Source organism: Triturus cristatus, chromosome 4_1 (assembly GCF_964204655.1).
Source record: "Triturus cristatus chromosome 4_1, aTriCri1.1, whole genome shotgun sequence".
Taxonomy (NCBI): domain Eukaryota; kingdom Metazoa; phylum Chordata; class Amphibia; order Caudata; family Salamandridae; genus Triturus; species Triturus cristatus.
In genome coordinates, this window is record NC_140585.1 from 305058163 (window position 1) to 305083212 (window position 25050).

Below are 25050 nucleotides of genomic sequence, written 5' to 3' on the forward strand. Positions count from 1 at the left end.
TTAAAATGTTGCAAATGCAAGACCTATTGCATTGCAAATGCTTATTTTTAAAAGCGCCATAGTTTGGGCACAGTCCGTCACAAATTCCACACCTGGAGTGCTCTTCCTTTCCTTGTGGCATCATCAGTCTGGGTGAACCCCAAAATAAAGAGCAGATGAGGTCAAGGGTGGTGCCGAAAATGCATCCTGATGTGACCATTGTATTGTTCACAGTGGGGGCAAGCAGGGGGCCTCGTCACTAAATGAGGTGTAAATCACTGCAGCAGCAGGGCCACCAAAGGAAGCCGTTTTCACTGCTGATTGATGACTCCTACAGTGTTGTTGGACAGGCTCCTGGCCCCAGATACAGAGGGGAAGGGGGAGGAGGTTGTGGCGACTTCAGAGGCCTTTCTCAATCTGCATCACACAGGGCTGGACCATCACACAATACTTTTTACATTCAAACCACCCCTGCCGTCCTGGGACGCATCTTTAAAATAAAGAAGTAGAGGAACGGACAGTGTTAAATTGAAAAAGTAGGGGCACGCCGTGCCCTTCCGATCCCGCCCACTTCTACCACGGGACAGACCAGACAGTTGCTGTAGTAACCACTGTGCTTTCCCTACCTCATCCAATAGATAGAATTTGCCATTCCCAAGAACTTTAAGTTTGGATCGCTGCACGATGGTTGCTTGTGCCCCCCTAAGAATCAATCATCCGTACGAAATCTCTTTGCCTCTTTGCGCCCAATGCAGTCATTTCTAAATAAATCTTGAATTGTGGGACTTCTTTTGTTGTAAAGCTCTTTTTTTCCGATGGCTCTAGTCAATATGCTCTCTCTCACTTGAAAATCAGCAAAGTTAACTAAAATTGTACAGGGGTACTTTGCATTGGTGGGGCGTTGCGAGGGTACCCTGTGACCCACTGGCGCGGGGATGACAGCGGATGCTTCTTGCACGCGTTGCAATTCACGCACTCACTCCCGGCCGTGCCCCGGAAGCAGGCTCTCAGCCGTTCGAGGGCGCAGAGTTTTGGATGTCGTCCTCTCTACAGGGGGCAGACCAGACAGCAGCTTTGTGGTAGCATGAGTAGAGGCTAAAGGACTTACAGACCTGCTGAGCCATGAGCAGCTGAGCGCACCGAAGAGAGATGCACGCGCTTCGCTGGAAACCTAGGTGGTGAGAGGGGCTTCAGGAGGCGCAGGTGAGAGTGTTTAAACTAGGCCTGGGCGAAAATTTTGTTCCGTTCGCGAAAATTGCGATAATTTGACATTTTCGCGTTCCGCGGAGAGCACGAAAATGTCAAAATTTCCGGTTTCCGCAGCTTGGCAATAATTTGTTTCTTGCTCACGCTGTAAAATAATACATTCTCGTGTGCGCGCGATCGCCTTACCTGAATCCCTGCGTTCGCCGACAAGTTTTCTTGATCCGGTCGCGTTCTCCATGAGATGTTGTATTGTTTTTAGCCATGTGCGCTGTCTCGCGACAGTTCGCGCCCGCAGTGACGTCATGCGTCGCGCGATCACGTCTTTCTTCTCGCGATCATACACCGCGAGACAACTCAAAACAAGATGGCCGTGCCCGCAAGCAACCACATGGGTAAGTTGGCGACCCGCAACCATGCAGAAAATCTCGCGAACGTGCGGGAAAAAAACTTCCGCATCTTCGCAATATTTCCGCTTGTTTGCGATAATTTTAAACATTTTCGCGATAATTTGCGAAAGTTAATTTAGCAAATTCCGCCCACCCCTAGTTTAAACACAAGGGGCTGGCAAGGTGAATCTCACAACCTCTACGGGCCCCTGCTTGCCTGTTTTTGCCTTTCTGGTGTGCTGGTGTGTTTGTAGCAAGCCAGCCGGTGGGATAATCTTTATTTGAATGGGCTGATTTAAAATAAAAAAACTACTTAGCCAGTTCGCAACTTTAGCCATGCTAGCCATTTTAGCGGTTTCAGAAGAAAGACAGGTTAAAAAATAAAGAAACTGGAAAAAGTGTGAAGAAAGCCCAAACCCAATTAATAGGTCTACCAACAGCACGTGCACATTTAAGAGCAAACCTTAGTTCTATCAGCTCAGTCCACCCCTGTCCAGAGGTTGCGTCAAAAGGGCACTTCAGAGACTAATGTACATATAGTGAGGAATGCACAGCAAAGGATAAACTTAAAAGTGCAACAGTTGATAGAGGGTGGTAGCTTAGAGGCCTCCAACATCCAGATGGAAAGTGAAAGGGGGACGAAGATGGACAGCAGTGTGGATGCTCAGGAGATGCACAAGTCCAATCCCATTTTGGAAAGGCCCGAGAATGCATAGTATAATAGTATACTTGAGGACTTTCAAAAATGATCCGCAGCAAAGCCTTTCGTAACCCCAACATGTTGCAAACAATATCCCCTCTTTTCGAAATTGCATAAGACTGATGGTAGCAAGGTCTGCCTTTTCCAAAAATGCTTGGGTGTAGAGAGCAAGTAAATGGAAAATATTTGCTGCACACATCATCAATCTATAACATGCAATAACTTTAAGAGACATTGCACCCAGGCACTCAGATTCCCTTTCTAGAAGAGCAGCTGGAAAGCAGCTTCCCTTAAGGTTTATTGAAGAAGCCTAAATCACAAAGATCTCCAGTGATGGATTGCCCGGATATAAACATGGGACTTGTCAGAGCTGGCCTATACCACTTTGCTACTTGTTAGGTGGTGTAGAAAATATATATTTTTTCAAGCCACCATGATAGGATCTAGCATACTCTTGTCAAAAAAACAGGAGGGGCTCCAGAATTACCAATGAAGGCCGGTAGATTTCAGAGGGCTAATTCAACCTAACCTCAGCTGTTGGAAAGGACATTTTTACATGTTAGAAAATAATGCCTAATTTAAACATACTTTTGTTAGCATGAACTAGGTCACAGTCAGGTTGCATTGACAGCTATTGATATTTGGAGAATAAAAGTGCACGTTTATTTCATGTGAGCAAGCTGTTCTGTCTCTTGAGTAAGCAATATTCAGGATGATCTTTTCTTGCGACTTTTTAAGGTTACCTCATGATGTTCTGTGTGTCATTCATTAGCTGAATAAGCCATTGTATTGCTGAGTTACATAAAATGTTAATTTGTTTAATTATTTATGCATAACCAAACCAATGAAATGTATTAGGAAGTTGATGTATTTAGCAGTATCCTGTTTACCAGAATATTGATTGCTTTATGTGTTTGTAACAGTGCAACCCTGTTATCTCATGTTATCCACCATAAAATGTGCGCGGCTTCTATACACCAAAACATTATAAAATCTGCTTTATTTTCGAGAAGAGACAATTCTCTCTGGGTTTTCTTAAAAGGGCAGACTCAGAGCTAGTCGGTTTATTGATTTATACTTTGACTGTCTTTGGCTTTCTAACTGAGCAGACTCTATATCAGTCTGTCTATTTGATTTGTATTTAGTCTTTCCCTGGTTTTTCTTTAGAGGGAAACCTTGCCCCCACCACATACAAATTGCTACATTCTTTCTGTCCGCCAGGAGGCAGATGGGGCAATAGCCCCATATCTTCCCCCCCCCCCCCCCTCGGGGGGTGGGGCAAAAACCCCACTAAGCAGCAGGGATTTAATTTTTTTCAAAGTTTGGGATGGAGCTGCCCAGAACGGGTATGTCAATGCCCCCACCCCCCAAAACAAATGCCAGTCTTTCTGCCCCCTCCAGGAGGTAGATGGGGGCAGTAGCCCCTGATCTGCCCCTCGGGGAGGGGGCAGAAATCCCACTAGGCACCAGGGATTATGCTGTTTTTTTTGTACTTAGGGGTGGGGGCTGCTCAGAATGGGCATACCAATGCCTGCACCCCCCTAAAAAACAGTCTTTCTGCCATCCAAGGGGGCATATAAGGGCAATAACCCCCCTGATCTGCCCACCCCCCCGTCCTCCCCTCCAGGACAGCAGCAAGCCACTAGGCACTGACCTTTTTTTCGTAATGTGCCTAGCTGGCTGTCCAATGCAGAATCAGCTACAATTATTTTTTTTAAAGGTAGCGCTTAGAATTTGATGTGCCATACCCTTAATCCATATGTTTTTGGCCCTTCCCAGTCACAGGCCCTAGGCCCACCCACACAAGTGAGCTATCATTTTACTCGGGAGAACAAGGGGAACGCTGGGTGGTAGGACATTTGCGCCGGCACGGTGATCCCACACAAAAATGTGTGGGAAAAGTGATTTTCTCAGCTAAATGTGAGGTTTTCAGGGGTTAGGGAAACGTTGGGGTATCCAAGCAAGCCATACCTCCTTGGACTCCCCAGGGTTTCTAGTTTTCAGAAAGGTAGGGTTTGGTAGGTTTCCCTAAATGGCCGGCGGGCCGAGGCCAAAAACCCAGGTGCCCCCCCCCACCCCACCCCACCACCCCCCCCTGCCCCCCCCAGCAAAACCAGGTTGTTTTGTGATAGGTAATTTTGATGTCTCCACAATATGTTTTAGGCCTTTGCCTGTCGTGGGTACTTGACCCACCCACACGAGTCAGGTACCATTTTTATCAGGAGACCTGGGGTAACGCTGAGTGGTAGGACATTTTTGTCAGCCCGGTGATCCTACAACCTTCCGACACAGAAATTTGATAAACATTTGATTTTTTCATCTAAATTTGAGGTTTGCAGAGGATTCTGGGTTCGGAAACGTTGGGTGATCCACACAAGCCATAGTGCCCCTTTGCAAAACCAGGTCGTTTTGTGATAAGTAATTTTGATGTCTCCACAATACTTTTGGACCCTTCCCTGCCGTTGGGACTTGGCCCACCCACTCAAGTGAGGTATCATTTTTATTGGGGGACTATGGAGAATGCACGGTGGGTGGAAGTTTGTGGACCCACGCAGATTGCAGAACTGTCCATCACAGAAATGAGGGGAAAATTCGTTTTTTTGTTTTACAAAGTTTGAGGTTTGCAATGGATTCTGGGTAACGGAACCTCGTGTGAGCCACACAAGTCACCCCCTGCTGGATTCCCCTGGGTGTCTAGTTTTAAAAAATGTATAGGTTTTGCTAGGTTTCCCAAGGTTCCAGCAGAGCTAGGATTCACAATCCACAGCTGAGCACTTTGCAAAAAAAGGGTTGATTTTCACTGTAAAAATGTGGTGTGTTCACGTTGTGTTTCTGTCCGTTTCCTGTCGCGGGCTCTAGGTCTACCCACACAAGTGAGGTACCATTTTTATCGGGATACCTAGGGGAACACAGAATTGTAGAGCAACTGTTATTACCTCGGGTTCCAGGTGAACCTACAAGTCCTATATATCCCCACAACCAGAAGGGTCCAGCGGATGTAACGGTATATTGCTTTAAAAAATCTTTCATACCCATTTCTACCACTAACTGGAGGGAGGTTGAAAGCACAAATAGGCTATGTCCTAAGTAAAATGCCAAAACTGTGTAAAAAACTTTGGTTTTATGACAAAATTCCGTCTGTCCCTGTAAGTTAGGAAGATGGTGATTTCAGCACCACAAACCCTTTGTTGATACCGTTTGCATGAAAAAAAAACAGACGCTTTCTTCGGCAGCACTTTTTGCCCATTTTTCCCCAAAATACAAAATGTAGCTGTATTTTGGCTAAATTCTGGGTCCCCTCCAGGGGAATCAACAAACCCTGGGTACCTTTAACATCCCCATGACGTTGGAAGAAAAGGACCCAAATTTGGAGTGGATTCCTTATGAGGACAAAGTGTTACAGGGGCCTAAGCGCAAACTACCCCAAATAGACAAAAAAGGCCTAGCACAGGGGGGAAAAAGGCCTAGTAGCGAAGGGGTTAAGTGCCTGCATTTTGCTCTTTCACAAGGAGAAAATCTTACACAGCTAGTTGCCTTCTGTGCAAATGCTTTTTAAAATATATTACTATCATGTAGGCTTTGTGTTTAGAATCTGATGTGACAGCAGGACGCTGTACCAGATGTGAGCGCAGGCCACATCCCACGCATTATCAGCTCCTTCCTCCTGTCAATGCTATTGTAAATTCCTTCTGGATTGACCTTTATTTACTGTTTGAATACTGGTATTTCACAGCACAAAAGACTACATCCATGTGAAACCATTCTGCATTAAGTTATCGAATGTTTCAATATATTATTCATGTGAATTCATAAGCAGACAATGCTTCAGAAAATATTTTATTCTGGACTCTATTTCACCAATAATTCTTTATCAAACTTTGCCCAGGAAGAAAATCAGCCTTTATCGTGTTTAATTTGCAACACTTCTTCATTAAATTTTTTCCCTTCTTTCTTTTTTCTTCCTTCTTTCCTTTTGTCTTGCTTTTTTTCTTTTTTCACTGCTTCATTGTCTCCTATCATTCTTTGTTTACTTTCATTCCGTCATTCCTTTCAGTCTCTTTCCTTTTTTTCGTTCATTCTTTCTTTCATTTCTTGGTTCTTGCTTTTCTTTTTTCCTTCTCTCATGCATTCCTTTTTTCTTTCATTCTTCTTTTCTTTCGTTATTGCTTTCCATTTTTCTTTTAATCTTTCATTCCTTCTTTCTTTTTATTCCGCCACTACTTTCCTGCTTTCTGTTTTGTTTACTCCTCTTTTCTAGCTTTCTTTCTCTCTTGCCTTCCTTCTTCATTGATCCCTACCCTTCTTATTTTCCTTCTTTCCAAGGACCTGCCTACATCAACCAAAGCCTGAGTTTCCACCAACCCTCCAGACACCTGCGCTCTGCCTCCCTCTACTTCGCTCAGAAAACCCCCGCATCTGATGAAGAAACAGCTCTTTCTCTCACCTCACTGTGAAGTCCTGTAACAGCCTCCCCCTGCACCTCCGGACCTCACCCTCACTTCAGGAATTCAGAAAGGACTCAAGACTTGGTTGTCCAACTGATTTCAGCCAAGCAGCATGTCTCTCAGCGCCTGGATACCCTCGCGGGTGAATAGCAGCGTTGTGCAAATCCTAATGGATTGATTGATTTAATTATTTCCTTATTTCTTGCATTAATCCCTTATTAACGTATTTGTGGTCATTCCTTCTTTCTTGCTTTCATTACTACTTTCTTGTTTTACTTCTTTCTTTCTCTCTTCCCTTCCTTTTGCCTTTCTTTCTTTCCTTCCTTCCTGCTTTCTTGCTTTCTTTCTTTTTGTCTTTCATTCATTCTTCCCTTCTTTCTTGCTTTCAGTCTTTAATGTTTTTTGCTTTCTGTCTTTCTATCCTTATTGGCTTCCGCCTATCTTTTTATTCATCTTTCATTCTTTCTTGCCTTGCTTCCTTCTTTCCTTTCTTCTTTCTTTCCTTCTTTTTTCCTTTGTTCTTTCTCAAAGGCAAAAGACTGGAAGCCAATGGCACAACAAATTGAGGTCAGTGTTAGCCAAGACCTTTTAATTTTCCTACAATTGTGTGTATGACATAGTTACTTATAGGTGTTTCAGCTTTACTTCATCCATTTGCCTGTGGTGGAGTCATTCACATTGTTCTCTGACCCACTCGAGTATGCATCAAGGAGCAATGATTAACCCCACTTCAGCCCTTGGTTGACTTCACTGTAAGTTACGCATGCTGTCCATGCACGTGGCAGAAATCCACGCACAAAGTAGTTCCCTTCAGTGCCAGGGAGTACTATGGTAATGTGTGCTTTTTTTAGATGCCTTTAGTCATTTCTTTTTAGATTGGGAATCTGTCTAGAGATTGTCAAACAATAAAGTTTTGCAAAAGCCATGACAAAAACAAAACAAGAATTGCCGAAAGCCTGGTGAAAACGCCAGACCTACTGCCTTTGCTAGTGTCTTTTTCTTTCTGTAATGATCCTTATTTTAAATAAATGCATGAAGTTTTAACCTGCAATCGTGTCTCAGCAGGTTCATTAGACTTCGACTAAGTCTTATGAAGACTCACAAAATCTTAGTGTCGACCCGGTGCATCAACCCTCTTAATTAGTTTATTAGAGCACTGACAGAAGTGCTAACACATATGCAGTTATGTTGATCAAAGAAGATAATTAATTACTCTCCTCTGCATGTCCAAAAGGTAGGTAGGCAGCCCACTATAGTTTTCAAGTCAATATATAGGCCTAACTGAAATGCTGAGGAGGTAAAACTGTCTGCCTTACTGTTATAGTTCTCATCCTGTTGTTATCCTGTGGCCAGCATATTCAACACATAATAAGGCTTTGAAACAGGTCAAATGTTAGGCTCTAACCTGCAAGTGTTTGGGCTTGGAAATCACCCATCTTTTTTTTGCCCTAGGACAAGAATTTTCTGTTAAAGGAACCTCTTCTGCAGTGTAGCTGTCAACGGTGCCAAAATGGGCCCAGCTGATGCTTCCGGCTACATGCACTTTGAAAGACCCCTACTGCTTTTGGTCCACAGCTCAGACACCGCAACACCTGACTACATACAAGGGTCTCATTCTGCGCCTGGGCAGGACTCACCAGAAAAGTCAAAGGCTCGGATTGCCTTGGTGGGTGGCAGCCTGCAAGACATCTGAGAAGCGGACAAGACAGTCAATCAGTGCAGCAATAGCAGGAGAGGATTTAGCTGGCTTGCTTAACTGTTTCCAACACTGACACTGGTTCAAAACAGGAAGACAATGACTCCAGAGCTGGGGGAACAGTGCAGCCAACTGTCGAACTTCTCTTTAAAACACCTACTCCTGAATGAAGAAGAAAATTCCTTCCTTCACTTTTTTCTATGCTTTTGTTATGTGTGATATCTATTTCCTGACATGGGTTAAAACATGTGACCTGTGGTGGTGACAATTCCCCCAACTAAATGCAAGAATATTCAGACAGGAAATTGGTGGTATACTGCTTCAAAAGAATAATACAGGAGCCGTTATAAACTGAAGAAAACTCCGGGCTGGTCTCTGAATGACACAGAAAACAAACATTGGCAAAGCGAGAGCTAGTGGCTGTGCCAATGTGTTTTAGCCATGTTGTACACCAGCATGGCTGCTGTATAGCATGGCTAAACATTAGTGGCATAGAGGAGAGTGGCTTAGAAAGGCATAGAGTGGAGTGACGTAGAGTAGAGTGGAGGGGTGTACAGTGTCTTGGTAAGTCGTAGAGTTGAGTGGTGTGGCGTAGAGTGGAGTGGCATAGAGTGGAGTGGCAAAGAGCGGACTTGAGTGCCATAGAGTGAAGTGAAGCATTGTGGAGTTGCCAAAAGTGACATAGAGTGGAGTATCAGAGTGGAGTAGGGTGGCGTAGAGTGGAGTGAATTAGAGTATGCCAAGGAGTACATAAAATATGACACGGCCTGAAATTTGCTATGGATATGTCAGCAATAGACATAGGTACCTCTAAAAATTCCCTCCGGTATTCAAGGGTCAGCATTTTGCTATTGACTCCCCCTACAAAACGATTACAAGATCTCTTATGACAAGAATTATCTTAAACTTCAGCACCAGCATTTTTCGATGGATCCTCCTATTATGCTAAAAATTACGTGAATCATGTCAGGGCGGGTGTGGTGGCACGTGTTCTCTCTCTCTGCCGCTGTTTATGGCTGGGCTCGTGGCTTTCTCAATTAGGCATTTAGAGTCCCCACAGCCAATGATGGTGTCCACAGGCAATGATGGTGTGATTAAAGCATGTCAGGGCCTGCAGTTTGCCATAGGTAACACCTCCAATTCATATGGCATTAGTGCTCTTGTCCATAAGACAAGAATAACCTCCAGTATGCCAGACCAGCAGCACACTTGCAAGCACAACACACATACACTCACATACCAACACATACACACACATTTTCTCACACACTCAGTTTCACACATTCTCACAGTTATTCTCACTATGGGCCACATGCATCAACATAAGGAATTGCGATTCCTAAATAGCGGTTTTAATGAATCGCTATTTAGGAATCGCAATTCCTCATGCATGTAGGAATCGCCTAATAAATTGCCATTCCTAAACATTACCTAATAGTGATTCGCAACTACCTTTCATTTACTGAAGTCCATTCACATAATGGGGCACGGCCGCCATCTTGTTCGGTGGTTATGTCGAGGACTGAGGGAACATCTGAATACTCCATTGCGGCAACTCCGACAAAAATGGGAAACAATACTAAAGCGATAATTAGAGGATAGAGAGTGGGCCCTAATGCTAGAACACCCTAGACGGGTTTCTCGAAATTGTTGACTAAAAGTAATACAAATATTTATATTACACTGGGCTTATCTCACCTCTAAAACACTATGAAAAATGTACCCAGCTACCTCTTTGAAATGCCCGAGATGTCCTGTTCAGGATGCTGATTTTATTCATGTGTTGTGGTCCTGTCCAGTGCTGGGTGGGTTCTGGTCGGAGATTATCCAGAGGCTGTCGTCACTAACAGAACGCACAGCCTGGGATACTGTTGAGGCCTGTCTCCTGGGCCTTTTTCCGCTCCCTAAGAAAGCAAAGTTGCCTCACCGGTTTGCGGGCATAGCTCTGATGCTTGCAAAAAGATTGATCACACAGCGCTGGAAATTCCGCACGGCACCACGTGAAGGCACACGGAGAGAAGAATTTCTCCGTTGGGCCGTAGCAGAGAGAGAGGCTCTGCAACGCGAAGAGTATAGAGGGTTGAGAAAACGTCCAATATCCCTGGAATGGGCACAACTAATAGAACTGTTTGAGGCAGAAACAGAAGAGATGTCAGAACACCCCCAGAGTACACGAGAAGATTGTGATGAGGCCAATTGATTCCTACCCATACAGGGCCCCTGAGTTGTGGGGATGTCCCCGCTCCGTTCCCCCCCTCCCCTTCCTCGCTCCTCGTCCTTCCCTTCCTTAGTTCCCTGCCCCTCTCTTTCTCATCGGATGTGACTATCACATTGTTGGACCTGTCAGCCCTAGGGTGGTCCTCTTCTATTTTTGACCGTGCCTCATTTTTTCCACCCTCATTTTTATGTTGGACTAGGTCTCCGGGCGCCTTTCCATTGCCAATCAGTGTTAAGGTGCAGGTGCTCCCTTCTCCCAAGATGGCTGCCACAGACCCCTGCTACTGCAGAGTGGTCTTTCATAGTAGCACCCTAGCTGCCAGGAGCTGGCTGGAACCCCACAACAATGTTGCGACACCAGCCCCCCTTTTTGTCCCATAGGTAGAATGGGGAAGCTCCTGGAATGTGCTGGAACCTTCTAGAAGGGAGGTGGGGTTTTACTTTTGCCGCCTTGGCTAGAGGTCACCTGACCTAGGGCTACTTAAGTGAGGGAGGGAACTTTTTGAGTTGAGTTGGCCAGTGGGGTAAAGCAGAGCTGGAAGAATCCACGCAGGAGTGTAGGCGGTAGGGCCTAGCCAGGGACTTATGCCTCTGAGAGTGACAGGATTTAGGTGCTGCCTCTTAAGTGAGTGAGGGACCCTGTGAAACCCACTGATCTTGCCCAGCAGTAGGAGGACCCAGGGAACCTCTGCCAGCCTGACTAGGAAGGACCTAGTCGCCCTCTCCATCCCTACCCCCCTGTAACAGAACCCCTGAAGGGCGCCAGATACATCTGCGCCAACAAGACTTCATCTAACATCTGAGAACAGAAACTGAAGTGCTGAGACTGCGTGTCCAGATTGAACTCTAAACTTATATGCCAAGCGCTGAGACTGCGTGTCCAGATTGAACTCTAAACTTATATGCCAAGCGCTGAGACTGCGTGTCCAGATTGAACTCTAAACTTATATGCCAAGCGCTGAGACTGCGTGTCCAGACTGAGCCCTGAAGCCTTATGCAAAGCAGATTGAAGAACCACCGGGGATCGACCAGGTATTAGCGCTGTGACCCCTGCGCTCCCTGACCTGACCTGGGACCCCCGGCAGCGTGCTCCGCTGAGCGCGGAACTCCCCTCCTTAATTTGAGCCCCCCCCCTGTGACGTGGAAGCCAGCGCGCTCACCGCAGCGGCCCGGAGGCCGGAAGAAGTACCCTGCCGTGTCACGAGGCCCGTGGAGAAGCCCGGGGCCCCGTCGCTGCCGTCGCAGCTGTGAGAGAAGGTGCGCGAGGCAGAGGACGAGTTCCCCCCATCGTCGCGGGAGCGGACGCCTTCCGACGTCGAGATCGAGGTAAGCCCGGAGGCTGGGATTGTCCCTGGTGCGCCCCCTACTGGTTGGGAGCCACACCGCATCCTCAGCCCGGGTTCCCTCTCCGTGGGAGTCCCCCTTGTCATCGCGACAGAGAGACCCCGCCGAGGGATCCCTTCCTGGTGCCCCCCGTGACTGCACTGAAGCGCGGTGCCCTACGAACTGCACCGGAGCCCGAGAGACTCGCCCCACAAGTCCGGGTGCGCTCCCTGCTTCATGCCCCGTCCTGAAGTACTGAATGCTATTGCGTACGAGTAGCACTCTGCTCTTTATGTTCCGTTCCAAAGTACTAAACGCCAATGATTACGAATAGCGCTCTGTATTTGTGGTCCGTATTGAAGTGCTGAATGCCAGTGATTACGTCTAGCGCTCTGTTATTCATGCTCCGTTGTGAAGTGCTAAATGTCATTGATTACAAGTAGCGCTCTGTTATTCATGCTCCGTTGTGAAGTGCTAAATGTCATTGATTACGAGTAGCGCTCTGTTACTTATGCTCCGTTCTGAAGGGCTAAATGTCATTGATTACGAGTAGCGCTCTGTTATTTATGCTCCGTTCTGAAGGGCTAACTGTCATTGATTACGAGTAGCGCTCTGTTATTTATGTTCCGTTCTGAAGTGCTAAATGTCCTTGATTTCGAGTAGCTCTCTGTGCTAGATGCCCCGTTCTGAGGTCGTCACCGGGTAGCGCCCCTAGCGCTATAATCACCCCCCTAAGGCGCTACAGGAGAGTGAAGCGCGCGGGTACATCTACGTGAATGGTAATTCTATCTCAGGCAGTACCGATATTTCATGAATTGCATTTATGGTATGACCAGCATTTATAGCTCCTGACTGACATGTACATCGCTAGGAATTGTAATATCAGCTTATAAAATGTACTGCTACCTCATGAACTGCATCTAACGTGATCTACTTGGATAAACTTGAGTATTCACCGAATTCCAACAGTGTGGCGTCACTTATTGTGTGTGTTCCTCGTCCCATGTGAGGTGCGTGTTGTATGGTTGCTTTACACACAGACCTTTGGGTGCCCGACCGCTCGTGTCACGTTACCGCCCCATAGGGCCTGGAGACCCCAGGTCCTACACACATACTACTATGCGCCTAATACGGTGCAAATTGATCACAGCTTCAATAGTTTTTAGTGTTGATAGAATTGTTTAGGGTGTGGGTATATGTTGGGAGGGGGGGTTTGGGTATTAAGAAATGTATCACATAGTACAATATCATGGCAAAATTCTGAACAAATAAAGAATGTAGGTATTAAAAACATGAAAACAGTACTGTATAACATCGGGACTGAGAAATAAACAACATATGTATGTTATCTGATACAGCTGTAACCATTATGCTATTGATAACTTTAAAAATGTAAAAATCTTTGTCTACTGAAATGCCAGAAATGTATCTGCCATTCTCAATAAAATTTGTGTTAAAAAAATAATAATAGCAATTCGCAAATTGCTAATCGCTATTAGGTAATGTCACTCCATTCATTCCTATGGGCCTATAGGCTCATAGGAATAAATTTGTAATCGCAAATTGCAAATGCAACTCCAAGGGGGCCTAAGGCCCACCTGATGAACCCACCCAAAAAGGTAAGTGTCCACATGTGGCGCACACACATGCCCTAACGGCATGAGTGTGCGCAACATGTCACTTTGAAAAATACACTTTTGTGCATTTTTCAAAACATTTGCAAATTACCATCAACTTGACGTTGATGGTAATTAGCGTTTCCTAAATGCACAGTTTGCATTTAGGAAAGGCTTGATGCATCGCATATAGGGAATCGCAATTTGCGATTCCCTAAATGCATTTGCAATTTAGGCAATCGCAAAAAACTTGTGATTACCTAATTTGCTAGTGGAAATGGGTTCATGCATCACATCAGAAAAGGGCTTTTTCCGGTCGCAAACAGGCCAATTCTGCAAATCGGCCCGTTTGTGACAGGAAAAAAGCTTGATGCATGTGGCCCAAAATCTCTTGCACTCTTTTATACATTTGTACTCTGTCACACACACTGCCACTCACACTTCCATTAGCGATTTTGCTGTTATTGTTTTAGAAAAGCTTAAAGCTTGCCTTGCTGCTTCTGCTATACCCGTGTTGCGTTTTAGTGAAGCTTAATAAAAACATTCTCTATACTCTATTAAAAAATAATAACATATTGCCTTGTCAATATTGTTCTAAGTATGATGTGAATGAAAAGTACACTTCCTTAAAATAGCTGTATGGGGCTTATATTTGGTTTCACATGTGGACCAAGCAGTTACAGTATTGGGAATGAACGAATCCACTTTCTAACATGTAATATCACAGTATCCAGTTGATCTTATTAAATGCTTAACTTCTTCAGCAACCACGACTTTAGTAACACCTTGCATTTTGGGATTTTCAGACCCAAAATACAATGTAAAAAAAACTATATGTCCCGGAAGGAAGCATTGTGGTGAATGGACAGCCAGGACTGGCTGAAGGTGTCACATGATTCTCAATCCAGCACCATACCCCAAAGACTCAGCTTAGTCTCCCTCATGCATCATCCCACATCCTCAGTCCACTCTCCCCTCTTTCACCAACCAGTTGTTGCAGATGGAATTAAGTAGGCATCTACAGAAAGGAGCAGATATTCTGTGGGTGCCTTTGTAGAAATGTGTGTATAATCATGAGTCGTATATTTTTTTTATGTGCAGAATAAGAGTTGTGCTCATGTAAGTGCTGGATGATAGTGAATACTGCGAGTGGGTGCAGCGTAAGTGATGCGAGTGTAGGGTGAAAAATGTGCAGATGTGAATGTAGCGTGTGCTTCAAGAATGCAATGGGAAAGGAGGGCCCATGTGAGTGTCGGGTGAGAGGAGTGAGTGCAGGGGGGTGCGAGTGGTGTAAATGCAGGGTGAGTGGGGTGCCTGTGTGTGAGTTCACGGTGAGTGGTGAGAGTGAAGGGTGAGCTGTAAGAGTGACTGGTGAGAGGAGTTAGTACAGGGTGAGTGGTGTATCCCTGTGAGTTCCGGCAGACTATTGTGACTGTGCAGGCAGGGTGAACAGTGTACAGGCTGAAAGGTTTGTCCGTGTGAGTGCAAGGTGACAGGAGGGAGTGCAGGGTGAGTGGTGTGACTCCTGGGTGAGTGATGTACCCATTTGCGTGGTGAGAGCACAGGGATAAGTGGTGCGTCCATGTGAGTGCATTGTGAGCAATGTGCCAGTGTGAGCGTAGAGAAAGAGGAGTGACTGCAAGGTGAGTGATGTGACCATATGAGTTTGGGTGTGGGCGAAAGAGCAGGGTGCGAGGGATGAATGCATGGTGAGTGATGTGCTTGTTTGAGTAAGCTTGCAGGGTGAGCAGTAAGAGTGACAGGTGAGTAAAGTGTTGAATTAACGCAGGATTAGCAGTGTGCTTGTGTGGGTGCAGGGTGAACAGTGCGAGTGCATGTTGTGATCGCTGTGAGTGCAGGGTGAGAAGTGTGCTCGTGTGAGCGCAGGCTAAAAGGGGGATGAACGGTGTGAGTGCAGGGTAACAGCGTGAGTGCATGGTGAGAAGTGTGAGTGCAATGTGATCGCTGTGAGTGCAGGGTGAGTGTGAAAGTGAAGGGTGAGCAGTGAGAATGATAAGTGAGTAGTCTTAATGTAGGATGTATTCCCAGACACTGGGAGTAACTCAGCATGTTATGGTAGGTTGGCGAGTAGGGTTTCAGATATAAGTTAAACTATTGCTATTATGACATCAATCAGGGTTGGAGGAAATAAATAATTTCCTGATCCTGCAAAAAACTTTCAGTCTTGTGACTGAGTTGCTATCTAACCGGATTTCTACCGGCACCACCGGTATTTTAATGTCCAGGCTGGTACGATAATAAGCAAAATCACCTAAAGCCAGTATTTTTTAGTATTTATCTGCACATACTTCAACAGCAAGTGTTACAGAGCTGCATTAATGATCCATGATTAATAATTTAAATAAACAATGACAGAAAAATTGTCATAAATAAATACATACAGCTTTGTTTATAGTCCTATTTAGTATCACGGCCAGGCCTTTGCAGACTCTTTAAACAACAAAAAAATCACCGGTATTTTATTCGTGGAAAGGTGGCAACCCTAAGCATGATATGCCTTTTCACGCAGTGGTAGTAACAGTAAAATACAAATGTAAGGAATATGCAGAGTGCGGACCCAGGGGGTACTGGAACCAGTGAAAAAACACAAAGCCTTGTTAACCTGTTCACAAAGGCATGCAAATGGTATTTTAAAGACATGTGAAATACCCTGGTGAGGCCGAGGTAAAATGGCAAACACTGCCCAGCCGAACCCACAGCAGCTCAGGAACTGTCCGTATATCCTGGAAGCTGCATCAGCACAGGCTGGCACACGAGGAGGGGTGGTGGTTTGGGAACACCTCTCCTAAATGCCTCTCTCTGTGGCAATAATTCTCTTCTCATTACATTCCCCTAATAGAAAAACCTTTCCTCAGGCACAGTGTAGATTCAGTTATTTAATGTATGGGCATAAAATAATTAAATGCAGCAGTGTGTTTTTTAAGCCGGGTGCTCTATGATATCAGGTAGAAATGCAGAAATAAGCTGCTGGGAGAGGAAAAGGAAATGGGAGGAGGACGGGCAAGGAGGGAGCAACAGGCTGACCATCTGGAAGCTACAGGGAGAGAGCTCTGCGATGGGTGGGGTAGAGTTTGCAAAAACACAATCACTCGGGCGAAGTGCTCAAACAGAAAGCAAAATGTTGCTCCTAAAAAAGCAGCAGCTGATGGACACAAGTACTTGGTCCATGCTCTGGGGGAGGGCTAAACTCAAGAAGAGACATGCACGCCACGGACAAATGGGGACAAAGGATATGAGAGCAACAATGGAGCAACCAAATGAGAAACCTATGGGTGGGCTGAAGCCCACAGAAAACATATCTCTTCGAGACAGTTCATGCGCTGTCTATCCCAGATCTAAAAAAAATCAACAGGCATCAGGGCATACAGTAAGTATAAATCTATATGTATTGTGTTTCTATATCAAAAACCTAATCAAACGGTAGAGGGACTAAGACACAGGTGACTTGTTATAGGAAGGATAGTTAGTTTATCATCCGCTACTGCTTTATAAATAATGCAGTGTTCTTTAAAGAGGGGGAGCCTTCAGCTCAAGTGAAGAGGTGCCTTATATGAATCGGTGTTATTGCATCTAGTGGAAAGAACGGATCCACCGCTGGAGCCACAACAATGCTACTTAGCAGAAAGAGTGAGCTGGAGAAAATGTTTTCTGTATACACTCCGGTACCTGGAGAACATTCAAAGGTGTGGAGTCTGTGGGAAGCACAAGCAATCAAAAACATATTGTTAGTGAATTTTGTGGAGTTTGCATTTCATAGCCCATATTACCACATCAGCTTACTTATGGTTTAAACAGATCAGTTTAACAAAAAACTCCTCTTTTTTGGGACATTTGCCAGTGATTCACCTGTACTTTAAAGCATAGCAGTCAAACAAACCTATTTTTTTCTGATTCACTTCCAGTGGGGTTTGGGTCAACCTCCTTCAACTATTGGCAATTTTTTTCCATCCTCTTTCAGCCACTGGTTTCCGCCTTTGTCAATTACATCTTAGCCCACCCTAATGGGGGGTGTTTCACTCACCCTAAGGCTGATCAAGCGTATCCCTCTGTTGCCAATAGGGTGGATGCATTGCACAGCTTAGGGGGCCATTTTACATTTCAAATGTACAATCAGTACATCACACTATCATACTGAATTCTTTGTTATACATGCATTGTATGTTGAAATCAACCTTTTTTTAAAATATTTTTGTACTGCAGCAAGCTTCTTTTTCCTTTTCAACAGTGATTGAGTTTGACCGTAACAATGTCATGATAATGGGGCCTGAAACCCATCATCCTGTATCACTAGACTTTAGGCCATTTGCAGTCAGGTGACTTGATATTTCAAAAAGAAAAGCCAACATTACCCTATCCAACCTAGTTTTTCACATAGAAACAAAATGAAAACTATCAATCAAGGCAAGGGATCCTTCAGTACATTTCGATTTTCTTTACTTAGATTGGTCTGCCTTTAATGTGCTATTGCCGCTTCTCCATGCATTACAGGATTAATCTAAAAGACCTATCAGCTTTGCTAATACTTATTTATTATGAATGTGGCTCCACTGATATTTTTCAGCACTGCCCATTCAGCAAACACAAAGAATTAGATCAACCACACTCCACAGATCTAGAGTTGGCAATACAGATTTAAAAAGGTAACCAATATGGTTTCAAATTACGAGGTTTTTCCGGTAAACATTAAACATTCTTAGAGGCATACCTTTTGACAATTTTGAAAAACAAGTGTGCATTGCAAGTAAAACATGATTTTCAGGTCTCTTTTTTAATAGACAGTCTTCAACAAAACATATCTGCGGATTGCCTGTCATTTGGGGAGGGGGCCACCCTTTTTTCAATTATATGCACCCTCAAAAAAAGCAACATGCCTAAATAGATGGGTCACTATCTTTGAAAATTTACATCACACTACTAAAATTGTTCATCCTACGTTCCAAGTTTAAGGGGACCACTCTTCCTACATGTAGGACTTCACCCAAATTCACAAGCCAACAAGTTGACAGATAAATGTTGTGTATTACCAATGAGTTTAGATTGAATGTTTGTTAGTGATGGAAGTGGAGAGAATCACTGACCTTCAAGACCACTCCCAAGCCCCTCACTCACCTGAGACATTCAGCAATTTTAACACTCCTACTTAATGGAGTGCACTGTCATTTTCACCCTACAGTCGCTCAGCGGGTCATGGCATTAGCACTGTCACCATTTAAATGTGAGCCTAAGCCAACCATACTATTTACACTCACTGAGTGTTATCTTATAGTTACTACCATTACAATCACCCGGGGAATAGTGTCATCTTCATTTTTACACAGACCATAGGGAATAGTACCATTATAACCCTTGCACACTCTTGGGAAATGTTGCCAATTGCATCCTACTGCCATTATCCAGGCACGCAGCATAGGTAGTAATGCCTTTTTTTTCTTTAAATAAAATGTTCTAGCACATAAACAAAATGTCACAGGCAAGAATTCATCAAATTATTTTCTCTGTATGTAGAGAACGCAATAAAAAGAGGGAGGGGGAAACAACGTATACAAGACATCACTGAACCTTTAATGCAAACCAAAGAAGAACTACAGCCAGCATTGAATGTTTGACTGAGACTTCAGTTAATGGCAGAGCACAGAAAACACTGACCAGATATTTTTGAATACATGGATTGAGCCCCATGTTAACTCGGTGACCCACCTTCTCGCCATCTGGGCGATGCTGATCCTCCAACTCATTTTCAAAGTTGAACTGGGCACAGACTTGCGAATTATCTGTCGTCTGCAATACCAGGAGCTGCGCTCCCTCCAGAAACACGACACTGGCTGGTGGTGAGGGAGGAAAGAGGGTAGAGAAAATGAGTAAGATAAATATTAGGAAACAAATTAGAAAAATAAATTCGCTTTTTGTAAATCTATAATTTTCTCAGAAGGTCCACATACACAAAATGAAGATTGTAGTATATCCAACATATATGAACTAATGAACAATTTGATTTATAGTTTAGAATTGGGCCCATGACAACATGTCCAGATCTGTTCTACAGCAGAGTTTTCTTAAAAGATTGCCCTATATTCCCTAGCATAAAGTATAGAAACGTTTTACTATACTATATGTCGTTCAAAGGGTTAAATGGCACACTATAATGGCGCTGCCATTTTAAATACTACTCCATTATTCATGGTAGTCTGCATTATCCTGTACTTTGACCCTATTTCCCATGATTTAATGACCAACTACAGAGCTTCTCACTGTAACTTAGGGATTTCCCCTATAGGCTTCAATGGAGTTAGGGAGTAGAGAAGCTCAGACCCCTGCCACTCAGTAGAGTAATAGAAATGGAAAGAAAGATACCCCTTAATAAGTCCAGCATTCAGTACATGCAGAATTTTGGACAAGTCATTGTCAGCGCCCATCTTTAGAGTCTTACCGTCAGTGGCCACCATCCACTTAATATTCAGTGTGGGAAACAGCTGACCCTTCTCATCTCGGATGAATGAGAGGTTAACAGTGAGGATGCTTGGCGCCGAAGGAGTCAGCCTGGAGGGTCGTAACCAGCTCTCGTGTAAGCAGCTACCTGATGGACAAAGAAAGGTTCATCATCTTAGACAATCAAAGGAATTCAATGCTGGTGCACATGGGCAGTGTCCAAGCACCAAATAACCAATGCTGCTGAGTTAATGGGGCACAATGTGGTCAGGAGCTTTACACAAAGCCATTAAGAAACCCATAGAGGATCCAGTGCTCAGACACAAGCTGCTGAAGTACCGGGTGACAAACATCCAAGGATGGCATCAAATTGTTTGGTAGGAAACAGAAAGAAAGAAAAGCACCAAGATGGAAAGAAAGAAAAAAGATAGATGGAGAGAATACTATTGGGTTTGAAGGGAGGTGAAGTTCCTGAACCAAAAGAACAGGTTTAGATTTGGCCTAAACATACTCATGCAAGTGGAAGACAGTACTAAGAAAGTGTGATATCTAATATATAAAGTCCACAAACAACAGTGTACGCAGATCCTTTTGTTATGGTGAGAATTAATGGACAAGAGACTAATTATGGGAGAACTAGGCAGGGATCCCAACTCCCCCCCACCCCCTTGCTTTTTGCACTTGATCTAAAGCCCCTTACACAGCAAGTGAGCTAGGCAACTGACATCCCGGGGATCAAACTGGGGATAAAAGAATTTAAACTGAGCCTATTTGCCTCTGATATTCTGGTCTCTGTCCTCTCTACAACCACAGCTCACAGAACTTCAATGATTTTGCCTGGGTCAATGTTCAAGCTCAATACACACAAATCTGAGGCACTGAGCATCAATGTTCCAATGGAAAAGATTAAATGGATAGAACCCATTCACCACTCAAGCCGACTAACTATATTGAGATTCAAATCATGCCCTCAATTTTCGATCTCATCTATAAAAATGGCAGGCCCGTTACAGGAGGTCCACAGGGATCTCCAACTGTGGAGTAAAAATCATCATCATGGCTGGAAAGTACTGCTTCCATTAAGATGGTGTTGCTACAAATGTACTTTTCTTAATACAGACTATCCCACGTTGTCGGTATCAACAATGCCCCCCATGCTCACAGCAGATGTGTTCCAATTACACTGCAAAGGGTGCGAGTCGCTGCACAAATGAGCCATCACCCAATGGTGGTGGTGGGGGAGTGGGGTGGTAGGTCAGGGCATCTCAAACTACTACTTCTACTATGAAGTATCACCCCTTAAATATTTGTTGTGATGGTTGAAAGGCGAACTGGATAGACACTGGTGCTTTGTAGACAATTCACTGTCAGGAAGCCCTCAATAGCAGATTCCTATGATTCCTACTAAAACGTTGACATCACCAATCACAATCGCCTCCTTAGGAGTCTTGGTCAGAGCAGGGATGGAATTATGGGTTAACAAACTTTCCTTCTCCAGTAACCCCACTGTTGGTTAATTCCAGATTCACACTGGGCCTGGAGAGAGAAGAATTTAACAGCTGGCAAGAGGCTAGGTACAAGGATAGAGGACCTGTTTGTGAAGGGGTCTTTTGAGTCCTGTGAAACGTACAAAACACGTCTAAGCCATGGGGAAAAAGAAGTTCAGATACACACACGTCAGGTAGTGTGTTATGAACCGACCTTTGAGTAAGGTGGCCACTTGCCACCTGACTCAGTCTGAGAAGTTGCTCCAGTGAGTATCTGACATTTATTCTCAAGAATAAATACAAAATTCTCCCTGAAAAGGCAAGCACTGCAGAAAAGTCCATAAAATCTGGCACTCGGTCAAAACAAATAGCAATTTCACTGGCAGATTTGGGACTCTGGAAAAGATGGCTTATATCTCTGGCACAATGTAAGCTGAATTAATTGGTGCAAAGTGTGACTGAGTACATATGCAGGTTGGTTATCTTTGTAAATTTCAGAAACTGGTAGGACAAATGACATACCAGGACAGGAGTGTGAAGACAATATACAGTTTTGAAGATACAGCACTTCAGCAGGGAAAGCAGCAGGAGACCGAGGCTGTGCTGTACACACATGGAATTTAGACACTTGATGGTGAGACCTTGTCAAAGCCCTTCATGCCATGTTCCATGTCCCAGGCAAAGTTCCTGATTCTTGGATAGGCGCCAGGACAATGGTAGATGGGTGGGTCCAAGATAGCCTGCAGGTGTTAAGATACCGCAGCTAATTCACAGTGGGGTTGTATAACATTAGGCTAGGAGAACTATGCATGTCTGACAGCTAAAGGCCTGCAGCCAGTGTGCTCAGAGATATTGGAAGAAATCCATGTGCCAGCAGAGCTGCTTGATTTGGCCTTTGTGTGAAGCCAAGGGAAGAGTAAAGCACCTAACTTCCCAGAGACCTATTATGATGAGGATACCCGTGATGAACAAGTTACTTAACTTCGGTAGACCTTCTGGTGGATACTCTATCTAGCCTCAGATTCCTCACCTTTGGAATATCCCCAGGCATAAGACTAGATCCTGAAGATTTTTCAGCATAGCCCCTGCGTGGTGTCATGCTGCTCCATGCTGACTCTGCCCTGCCCTGAAAGTGACAGCTGGAGTTCCATATAGGTGCTACCCAAGAGCATAGATGTCAGTTTCTTCCTGGACACCATCTGCACCCTCAGATGCAGAGCCCAATAATCAATTGTTCATGCTAGCGTGCAGATCTTTAATTTGAGACCTTTTTAGATGGGAAAAGAGTTCATTCTACAGAACAGGGAGGTGCGACGGTGGTAAAGAATCTGCAGTTAGAGTATCTATCAGAAAGACAGAAATTGAAGTAAGTTGTTGTTCTGATGTGTACGTCCAACAGCAGATTCCTTATCTTTAGAATAGACACCAAAGCAGAGCCCCCAGAAGGGGATACGTGGAATGACTCCGACCAAACAGCAATGAAGCCATTCCTGTTAGACTTGGCTGTCAATGCAATATTGCTTGATGAATGTGTGTACTGATTCCCACTAAACAGCGTGACAAATATCCAAGACAGGCAGTCCACATGCTAGCGCAGTGGAAGCAGCCTTGGCCGAGTTGGCCCTCAATACTTCAAAAGGCTGCTTCTTGATCAATGTGAAACAGATCTTGATGCAAAGGACAATTCTCCTGGATTTGGTCCTCTTCTGCAATGTTATCCCAAAACAAAAGAGCTGATCGTCCACTCGACGGTTTTTGGTATGACTTTTTATTTATTTATTTTTTTTGTCCTCATACATGCCACCAGTTACGAATAGCCTCTAGATGGGATCCCCCTGCGCCTTCCACACAGACATCTTCAATAGCAGCCCTAATGGATGGCCTGTGACGGGCTAACAGAGTTCACCCAGAGGTAGGGATGTCTCCTGGTCCCACTCCCGTTCACCGCACCTGACCAACCCTATGTTACTTGGGAGGACCGGACAACAGTCCTCTGGTATAATCATCGGACCAATCTTAATTATCCCTCTAGGTCTCTAATGCCGCCCAGATTTTGTTAACGCTTGATTTATCGCAGGCCATATCCGATTGGCTAATCATGATAATATTCCTGAGACAATCTGCAAATGAAGGTGGAGTATCGGATTTCCATGCTCTACAAATTTCCCTTCTGGCAATAACTATTACATAAAATACAGATTTCGAAGCCAGAGTACTCATACTGTAGTCTGGCAAAAGACCAAAGAAAATTAATCTAGTGCTTACTTCAATCGGCATCTGCAGCACTTTCTCCAAGAAACCACATACCTCAGTCCAGTAGGAGCCAATCTTTGGGCAATCCGCAAACATATGTTGATCATCAGCAGCTGGAAACTTACATCTGGGACAGTGGTATATCCTCGCAGACACCTTAGACAGTTTCCCAGGAGTCCAGTACACTCTGTAAGCAGTGTACAGATGAATCCTCCTGAGAGACGCTGGTGTAATCACTGTCTGCGACATAACAAAGGAGTCACACCAGATTATCCGCATTCCCTCCCCATCACCTATAAGAACACTGCCTTAGCGATTCCCCAGTTCAAAGTCCAGGTGATCTTCTGCACCGACCAGGGCCCCATACCAAAACGAGACTTCGCGTTTCCATGGGACCTGTCTACAAACAAGATTAGTGATCGTACTAGCCTCCTCATTGTCCCAAGGCTGTGTTGCCCGCCATGCAGATAGCTGATAAAACTTAAATCTAGTTAATGTCCCTTTGGTCAGGTTGCAAAAAGACTCCCAGCTTATAAGTTGCAAATCCTCGCAGAGATCACCCCACAACTCCATACCAGCTAATTTCAGCGGCTGACACAATTGGTCCTGTAGACATTCCGGGGTGCCCGGTGAATCCCAAATTGGAGCCTGTGCTGTATAGTATGGTATTCTCAGAGCTTTCCTGATATACCCCCAGTTATTGAGTGCAGCCAACAAGGTCTTAAGGTTTTTGGTATGACTGATGAAAAAGCGTAGTGTTCTTTCTAGTTCAAAATGCAAAACCAACAAGGTGGTAGATGGATTGCTTAAATTAATCTCAGCCACTGGCAATCGCTTGGGGCCACATCCCAATCTATCATTTTTCACATGCCATGCCACCTCAGTTTTGACACAGTCATATGCAATCAGTCTTGACCCTGCTCCTCATGGGAACAGTCCAGCTCGAACTGCCAGGCCAGGTCCTTCCTGAATCGGAATCCAGGCAACCCAAAACCGTTTTTGTCCTTGTTATGGGTCATGACCTGTTGTGGTAACGGCCCTGAGAGCAGAAATGGAACAGTGTTCTAAATTTCGAGGAGCAATGTTTCCTGGACTTACCTCAGTGCTCGGCGACCTACAACCTTCGGGGGCATCAAGGCATACTCATAGGGATCTGTCACAGACATTTGTTGGCGACAATCCCTAAAAGGTTTAAACCCTGTAGTTTTATCTTGTACACTGGAAAGAAATTTTGTAAGATAAAAGCTCCTCCACTAAAAAAAAAGTTAAGAGCTAGCTCTGTATCAGCATACTAG

At 44.6% G+C, this 25050-nt stretch overlaps 1 protein-coding gene across 7 annotated transcripts in view; it reads right to left on the minus strand.

Annotated features, from left to right (window-relative positions):
• The window catches only part of IL17RA (interleukin 17 receptor A), a 214092-nt gene that overhangs the window by 86474 nt on the left and 102568 nt on the right, over positions 1-25050 (minus strand). For all 7 annotated transcript variants that reach the window (XM_085652194.1, XM_085652192.1, XM_085652193.1 and 4 more), the window contains 2 exons: positions 20017-20163; positions 19287-19411 (listed from right to left, as the gene is read on the minus strand). In XM_085652194.1, the coding sequence (XP_085508320.1) occupies positions 19287-19411; positions 20017-20163 (272 nt within the window). The remainder of the gene's footprint in view (positions 1-19286; positions 19412-20016; positions 20164-25050) is intronic.